Below are 9100 nucleotides of genomic sequence, written 5' to 3'. Positions count from 1 at the left end.
GACATATTGTCAGGAGGGACCAGTCACTGGAGAAGGATATCATGTTTGGTAAGGTGGAGGGTCAGGGAAAAAGAGGAAGACCTCCAACGAGATCGACTGACAAAGTGGCAGCATTGATGGATTCACGCGTGGCAATAATTGTGAGGTTGGCCCAGGACCGGGCAGTGTTTCGTTCTGTTGTGCATAGGGTTGCTATGAGTCAGAACTGTGATTGTCAGACGGCACTTAACAACAACATCAAATGGTCACTAAAGAGTCCTGGCATGGTTCTGCAGGATAATGCACTAGACCCCAAGGTTAGTTTGAATCGCAGGGTTGGCAGTTCAAACTCACAAGCTGCTTCTCAGAAACCCTATATGAGGCTGCTATGAGTCAGAACTGACTTGATGGCATGTAACGACAATAAAATATGGTCACTATAGGGACTTCTGGTGTGGCCCTGTAGTATAAGCACTGGATTGCAAGGTCAGTATGAATTTCAAGGTTAGTGATTCAAACTCCCCAGCAGCTCCTTAGAAGCCCTATATAGGGCGTTATGAGTTGGAACCAACTCAGTGGCTCTTACTACAACAATGGTCGCTTTGATTTGGAACCGACTTGATAGCACTTAACAACAACAATTATACATAGCTATTGTCTGATCAGGATGGTGAGCTCAATTTCAGACCTGAAGGGTGACCAAGGGCCATAGTCTTGGGGTTCCACCAGCTTCTATCTGACCAGTAAGCCTGGCCGTTGTTTTTTTAAAATGATTTTGAGTTTTCTTCCACATTTTCTCCCACTCTCTCCAAGATCTCCTAATGCGAACCGTTTCAGAGCAGTTTCGGGGTCATGAAGACTGGTGGTCACATGACAAATTATACAAAGGTTTCTAAGCATCTTCAGTTTTTTCCCTCTGGACAGAAGGCTGCTCATGAGCTGTATCTGAGTCTCTACTCATGAAAGTAGGATGCAGAACAGTGTCTTCATGGACCACGTCATGCCTATTGATTATGGAGCTCCCCATGACTATGGTCCTAAGCTCCCAGGCCCAGCAAATTATTGCCTCAAGGTGCTTGGTAATGTCTAAGAAGTTTTCATGTTTTTGTTCCTTGTATGTTCCACCACAGTTATGGCTATTTTTGCAGCAATAGGTAAATACCCAAATCCAAAAACCTTCTGTCAAACCCACATGTATGTCTGGGGATAGTTCCTCTCCATCCTACACCTGTTTGCCTGTGTATCTATCCACACACCTACCCACACAACAGTGTTACTATGAAGTTGTATACGTAACAGTATTTACCTCGGTTCCCTTAATAAAAGTCATATTTGCCTCTCGTGGTCTGGTTTTAATTTTCTTCAGCTTCAGCTTGAACTTGCACGTGAGCAATTGACAATTTGTTCCACAGTCAGCCCCTAGCCTTGTTTTGGCTGATAATATTGAGCTTCTCTATTGTCTTCCCACAGATATAATCAATTTGATTCCTATGTATGGTGGTGATGGTATGCCGTGGAGTTGGTTCAACTTATAGCAACCCTGCATAGGGTTTTCGAGGCTGTACATTTTTACCGGAGCAGAAAGCCTCATCTTTCTCCCATAGAACAAGCTGGTAGTTTTGAACTGCTGACCTTGCAGTTTGCAGCCCGATTGTAACCACTACTTGTAACCGCTGTGCTACCAGTAGCTATGTAAGTCCTTTAAAAAGGTATTTGTTGGTCTTACAAAAGCTTATCAGGAGATCTCCAGAGTCATTTCTATTACCTAGGCTTTCTTACCCACCTACTGATCACTCCTCTTTGTTCCAACATTTGCATTCCAATCACAAGTAATTATCAATGCATCTTGATTGTAGGTTTGATCAGTTTCAGACTGCAGCAACTGTTAAAGAGTTCAATTTCTTTAAAGTTGGCTTTGGTGGTTGCTATGCAAACTTGAATAATAGGTGTATTAACTGGTCTTTGTTGTTGTTGTTAAGTGCCACTGAGTTAGCAACCTAACTCAATGTTATACAGGTTGTTGTTAGCAAGCCTGTATAAGATTTCCAAGGAGCAGCTGGTGAGCTTGAACTACAGATCTTGCAATTCAAACGACTTTGCAATCTGATGCGTTAGCCCACAGCGCCATACCAGGACTCCTGTCTTCCATGTGGGTGTATAGATATTATCGTATCACAAACATCATTGTCCTTCAAGATAGATCTTGAAATATTCTTTTTGATAATGGATGTGATAATGGATTCCTCTCCGATTTATCCTTCCTGGCACAGTAAACCATTTGTTTAATTGTTTAATTCAAAATGGCGAATACCTGTCCTGTCCATTTCAGCTCACGAATGTCTAGGATATTGATTTTTATGCCTTCCATTTCATTTTTGACAATTCTCAATTTTCCTAGATTCATACTTTGTATGTTCCATCTTCCAATTATTCATGGATGTTTGCAACGGTTTCTTATTTTGATATTGATCTTTATGCATTCCATTTCATTTTTGACTACTTCCAACTTTCCTAAGTTCATACTGCATACATCCATGTTCCGGTTACTCATGGACATTTGCAGCTGTTTCTTCTCCTTCTGAGTCTTGCGCCATCAGCAAATGATGGCCCCAATCGCTTTGCTCTATTCAATGAAAGCTGATTCTACTTTAAAGAGATAACTCTCTCTCAGTCTTATTTTGAGTACCTTCCAACCTGAGGAACGCATCTTCAGGCACTGAAACAGGCAATGTTATTCATAAGGTCTTCCTGGGCTAATCTCTCAGAAGTGGACCGCGTATTCCTTCTTCCTAGTAACTTCTTTGTCTGGGAGCTCTGTTGAGACCTGCCCATCATTGCTGACCCTGCTGGTATTTGAAACACTTGTGGCTCAGTTTCCAGCACACAGCTACACACAAGTCATCACAGTATAACAACCTGACAGACGTGCTGGGGACTACACAAATGGGGATAGGCAAAAACATACCCAGCCAGGAGACTTGGGAGGAAGTGGGGCTTCATGTAGTTTTGGGTGGGCAGACCCAGGTCTCCCTGGGGACAAACACTCTCCCTGCTGTGAGGAGGCACAGGGCCACAGCCCTGGCAGCCAGGAGCTGTGTCCTTGGCCACCCAAACAGGCCACCCTGGTGACACAGAGCCTGGGAAAAGGGCAGGCTGCCCCCAGACCCACTGCGGGGCTCCCCGCCCAGTCTTTGTGGCTGCTGTGAGACTGGACCAGTTCTCACACTCCAGTGCCCCAGGGCAGGAATATTTGCATAACTGCTGCAGGCTGCCACCAGTCCTGAGGGTGGGGTGAGCCGGGGGCGGGCGGGCTCCAGAGGAGGGAAGAGGGAGGAAGTAAAACTGAGGAGCTTCACCCAGACCCAAAAACAATGGGAACAAGAGGTGACAGACAACACTGGGGACCCATGACTCTAGAACCCAGACCCAGATTCAGCCAGCTCTGGGGCCTGACGCTGCAGCCGTAACTCTCACTCCTTCCCTTGCCCTCGAGCTGTAGCACTTAAGGGGGAGGGGGTCTGGGGCAGCCCGATGATCTGTGGGACTAAAGGAGGCCCCTCACCTTGAGCACAAATGTGTTGTCCTTCTCTGGCATCTCCAGGGGCATGGTGGTGCGGACCTCGATGATGGCTGAGAGGGGGATGCTGACCTTGGGTCTGGAGGCCTGGGGGGCAGAGGAAGGGGCTGTGAGAGTGGCACTCCAAGGGTCCTATAGCCTTCCCCTCCTAGCCTCCCCGGGGGGCCAGGCAGCCCTGGCTCAGACATCCATCCCATTTCACAGATGGAAAAATTGAGGATGTTCTTGGGATTGACATAGGTCTCTGCTCCCTGTTCTCTGGAGGGATAAACCCTACCTGGGCTACCTTTCCACAGGTGTACCCACAAGGTCTGTGTTTTTCACATATTTTTGACCTTGACCTACAAGACGAAATACATCAAACATTGTGACCCAATACCCACAGAAACAGGTAGAAACAGCTCTGCAGTGAACATTTCATGGGGTATGTAGACATGCAACTTTTTCTCTTCCAGCTCATTAAAGCAATAATGAGCTACAAGAGACTTTCCAAGGCAGAACAGGGCTACTGGGCTAGACAGGGTCGTCTGTTTCCTGACCCCAACTCAGGCTCTGCCCACTCCGGAGGTGACCTGGCTAGGGCAGGTGTGAGTGAAAAGTTTAGTATTCCAAACCATACTGCAGTGTTTGGCCAGCATAAGCAGGCCGAACTGTGGAAGGGCCATTCATGTGACACTATCTGCTCCACCCAGCCAGGGACCAGGGTCCTGAGGTCACTTAGCTGGCTGAAGACTGGGATTCCCGGCAGGGCTTGGGCTCTGGGACAGGGACTTTCTCAGGAGGAAAGGGAAGGACCACAAGATGCATGGGCAGGGGCACGGGAATTCCTGGCAGCACTGGCCATTGGCCAGAAGGCCCTGGGCTGGGCTTAAGGCTGGGCTGACCATGATGTGAAGCTATCACACCAGCCAGTGGGACTAGGATTTGCAGACCTCTACCGGCTGGAGCTCTGGTAGCGTAGTGGTTATGAATCAGGCTGCGAACCTTAAGGTCAGCAGTTGAAAACTACCAGCAGTTCCACGGGAGAAAGATGAGGCTTTCTGCTCCCCATAAAGATTTACAGCCTTGGAAACCCTGTACAGGGTCGCTTTGGGTTGGAATCGACTCGACAGCACTTAACACAACAACAGCCGGCTGGAGCAGAGAGAGAGGTCTGCAGTGGAGGCTTAGGGCTAGGGGGTCAGCGGGAGTTGCACTGGCTGGCGACACTGTGGATGGCTCGGTCTGACCACTCGTCTCACCCAGTCCTGTACACCTCACTGCTGTCAGGCTAAGTCATAACCTCCGGCCTCTACTCCTCAGCTCCTGCCTTCAAGAATGCCTGTCCTGGGGCTCTGGCATTCACTTCACTGAGGTTTACCAGCCAGTCCTGCCGGTGCTAGTCTCCTGGTGGCTCTCCCACGGGCAGGTGGGCAGCCTCACTGCTCCTGAGGTGGCTCTGAGCTGCAGTGGTATCAGGAGGGATACTCTGGGGGCCTTACTTGCCCTGGGGCCTTTGGTCCTCTGGGACCAAACACATTAGGGATGTCCAACCTGAGCACTTAACGCTGGTGTGATTCACCCTCCCATGGGGGTACTTTGTAGTCAGAAAAGGAAGGCCTAAGACTAGATCAGTGGGCTGGGAGCCCACTTGCAGTCTTCAGAGATGGGGACAGGCCTAGTGACCCCTCGGGGGCCCTGCCCGCTGTCATCAGTGGTGTTGGCGGGCTCTGGCAGGATGAATGGAGACAGCACCAGCTGCTGCCCTGCCCCCGCCCTGGGCAGCAGACAGACACTGCTATTTTCAGTTGGGCAGCTGGGACTGTCACTCAGGGCCTGAAGGCTTTGATGGCCTGGGCCTGTCCCTGCCCTTTGGATGACACTGGACTAGCCCCAGGCCTACTTCCTGTCCCTCACCACACCTTAGTCTCCCTGTCACACAAGGCATGGTGTGGCCTTGGTGGTCTATGATTTCTCTCAGGGGCATATGAGTTGGGGCTTAGACACATCAAAGGCCCTTGGAAAGTCTGGGGGTCTTGGGACCTGGGGAGACTTTCCTTTAGAGAAGATGTAGGTCCCTGGGAAGTCACCCTGCACCCACTTTGAGGAGTCCATAGGCCTCCAGTAACAGTGGGGAGGCATACTCAGAGTTGCAGGCAGACTCAGAGATGACGTAAGAGTCGAGGGTGATTAGGGGGCCTGGGTGGATCCAGGGGTGCCACAATCTGCAGCAGCCCAACTTCCCATCTCCTCTCCCCACAGCCCCCAAGTGCACAAGGCACCCACCTCCACACATAGTTCATTCTCCGCACCCCTATACCCAGGGGTGGTGAGTATAATTAGCCCAACTCCACCACCCACCAGCTATGAGACTTTGGGCAGGTCACACTCTCTCTCTGAGTAGTTTTTCTCCTGTGACCTGGGGCCACCTTGCTGGAACACTGGAGCTTGTATGTGCACACTGCCCACAGGCCCAAGGATGGACATCTGGCAGCAGCAGCCAATGCTGTTACTTATTCTTGGCTTACTGTCCTTCCTGGGTAAGCTCAAAGCTGCCCTAAGGCTTGGTGAACCAGGGAGGGTGAACCACTCACTATACGGAAGCTGAGCTTTCCTGGGCTGACTGGCCAGGGTTGGGATGAGCAGAGTCCCTCTCCCTCCGGGACCTTATCCCAGCAGGCTCTAGCTCTGGGACCCCCGGCCTCCCTGAGGCCCTAGATAAGAACGGGGCCCTATCCATGCCCCTTCCAGGAGCAATTAACTCAGAGCCCTTCTCAGCTGGGACCCTCCTCCCACTTCACAGATGAAGGGACGGACTATTGTAGGTGATTGGTCCAGGGTCACATCACATCCCGCAGCGCAAGGGTGCTCACCTTGGGTGGCACGAAGAACTCCAGGCGGAAGCGCTCCCCAGCGACAGCCCGGCGTAGCAGCAGGCGGCACTTTTGCCACTGGGCACTTCCTCCAGGTCCGGTGGCCGAGTCGTCTGCCACCATGAAGCGCAGGGCGCCCTCCCTCTGGATGTCCACCAACTCCACTTTGGCAGCCAGCGTCCGTGACAGCCGCAGGCGCCGCGTCCACTTGTCGCGTGGCTCGGCGGCGGGCTCGGCAGCCCTCGGGGTGGCGTTGGCCTCGGGCTCTGCGCGCCGGTGCCACATGTCGCGCATGCCGTCCACGACGCACAGGCTCATGTTGCGCAGCGAGAAGCCTTTGCGGACGCGAGCCTTGGCCGTGACATGCGACACGTCCTCTGAGCTCCGGGAGTGACCGTAAGTCGCAGTCTTTAGGGCCTGGTGTCCCCCCGCATCCGGCTCCATGGCGGTGTTGCGCTCAGACGGTCCGCCCACCAGCACGCGGCGCACCTCCTCACTGAAGACGTCCAGGAAGTTGGCGGCGAAATGGCGGGAGAAGGAGGTGCCGGCGTCGGGTGTGTCGTAGGCCGGGTTGTCCCGCAGAAAGCGGCAGAACTTGTGCGCGAAGTCCACGGCGGCCGCTTGTGCGTGCAGCTCGCAGAACTGCCGCCAGTCCGGGCCCAGGGCGGCGGGGCTGGCGCCGCTCATGACGCCCGTTCCATGCCAGCTCCCTGCGGCTGCAGAAAGGAGGTGCCCATGGCTTTGGGTCCTGGCCCGTGGCCTGCACCCACCCACCCTCTCCTTTCCCCCATGGCCAGGGCTTTCTGGGGCTGGGGTATGTGTGTGCGCATCTCGATACTCCTCCAATCACGGGTCTCAGGGCCCTGGGTCATTCCTGGGTACTTAAAAGTGAGGTTCTCACAAGCCCCCAATATAGTTCTGTTGGCTCCAATTTCAGAGTTCCTTCAGGAACTGAATTAGCCTTTACCAGCCAGACTGCCATTCCCGGAGCCCCCAGATCCCCTTCTCTTGTTTGCAACACCTCAGCACTGGCCTCTCCCACCCTGACCTCATCCCTATTATTCCCTGTTCTTCACCTGGAGTCCAGCTTCAGGTATGAAACCGATTCAGTGATCCCTGCAACGTGTCCCTGCTTCACACAGAGTGCAAGCTAAAGAAAGACCTGGCCTGGCTCTGCTCTCAAGCTCGCTAGGCACCTGCTTATCTCAGGGCTGTGCTTGGAATGTTCTTTCCTCCCTCCTCTCATCATCTCCTTCAGGTTTCTGCCGATCTATCCCTCTGTCTGGTAGCGTAGTGGTTACGAATCGGGCTGCGAACCTTAAGGTCAGTGGTTCGAAACTACCAGCCGCTCCGCGGGAGAAAGATGAGGCTTTCTACTCCCGTAAAGATTTACACCCTCGGAAACCCTGTACAGGGTCACTATGGGTCGGACCCGACTCGATGGCACTTAACAACAACAACAACAATCCCTCTGTCTGAGCATTCCCTGACCACTCTGTGGTGAACAATACATCCTGCTCCTGTTCCCTTTGCTCTTACCTCCTTCACAGTATGTGCCTAGCCCCCCTCCCACACATACCATGTATTTACTTGCTTGGTGTGATGCCCACCCCGGACCCCTGCCCCCTGAAGCCGGCACCACCAAGTTAGGGTTTTTAACAATCTTTTCAGCAGGAACATGGGTTGCAGGAAGCAGCACCCAGATGTGCCCCAGCTGTGAGCCCTGAAGCCCTCACAGCAGGCCTCAAGTGCCCCCTCTCACCCTCAAAACACACAGTCAGTGGCAGGCCCAGGATTGTTACTCACCTTGGCCTGACCCCAGGCAACAGGGATCACAGTATCCAGTGTGGATCAAGTTGTGAGCAAGTTTGTACACTGGTGAAGGCCCTGCCTCCACAGACCCATTTCCCTCAAGGCAGCTGGGGGCACCCTGGAGTTCCCATCTAAACCCCACCTTCTTTTTCTTTTTAAACCCTACCTTCTTGTAGAGGTCCCAATCAGGGGCATCTCTCCAAAATCCCTGCTTCCTCTTCCTTAATCCAAGGCCCCTCCACCCTTGACCACCCTAGATCACCATGGGGGAGGGAGGATGGAACACCCAGTCAGCCACTGGAGGCCTCATCTCCTCATCCCTTCAAGTGGCTGTTGTTCAGAGGGACAGAGGACCAGCTCTCTGCTTGTACCCATCTCACCCCTTTATCTAGGTGAAAATCATCAATGAAGAGATAATTAGGGCTGTGGGGGCCCCTGTCTGAGCGGGGAGAAGGGACGATCCTTCCAGGGACTGAGGTACCTTCCCAGAGTCCCCCACTTTCTGGCATACCCCGCCCCTCACAGCTCCTGGGGCCCTGGGAGCCCCAGCTCATCTCTTCCCTGGATCCAAACGTTGTAATTAATGCCAGGTAAAAATAGCTGCGCCACTTGTGTGACATCACCCGCAGGGCCTCTGGGTCTGGGGCAGCCTTGCGCGAGGGTCTGCTGTCGGTAACCACAGGGCATTGGGACAACCCCAGGGGAGAAGCACCGCTACTAGGTCAGTTTCCCAAGCCAGCCCTCCTCAGAGATGCCCACCCTGGTCTGATAAGGAAAGAGCAGAAGCTGGGAGTTAGTCAGGAAGGCTTCCTGGAGGAGGTGGGGCTTCATGCCAAAGAAAGTACTGCAGATTAGAATGGCTTGGAGCAGTACTCATAGG

At 52.7% G+C, this 9100-nt stretch overlaps 1 protein-coding gene across 1 annotated transcript in view; it reads right to left on the bottom strand.

The window, feature by feature from the left end:
* SH2B2 (SH2B adaptor protein 2) overlaps window positions 1-7095 on the bottom strand; it is a 25004-nt gene extending 17909 nt beyond the window's left edge. The window contains exons 1-2 of the mRNA XM_006859673.1: window positions 6409-7095; window positions 3542-3643 (exon numbers count right to left, since the gene is read on the bottom strand). Of these exons, the coding sequence (XP_006859735.1) occupies window positions 3542-3643; window positions 6409-7095 (789 nt within the window). The remainder of the gene's footprint in view (window positions 1-3541; window positions 3644-6408) is intronic.
* Window positions 7096-9100: the final 2005 nt, after the last annotated feature.

The sequence above is a fragment of the Chrysochloris asiatica genome, unplaced genomic scaffold (genome assembly GCF_000296735.1).
Source record: "Chrysochloris asiatica unplaced genomic scaffold, ChrAsi1.0 scaffold00034, whole genome shotgun sequence".
Taxonomy (NCBI): Eukaryota; Metazoa; Chordata; class Mammalia; order Afrosoricida; family Chrysochloridae; genus Chrysochloris; species Chrysochloris asiatica.
The sequence above is the reverse complement of the archived record's forward strand: the minus strand, read 5'-3'. Positions and strand labels throughout refer to the sequence as shown.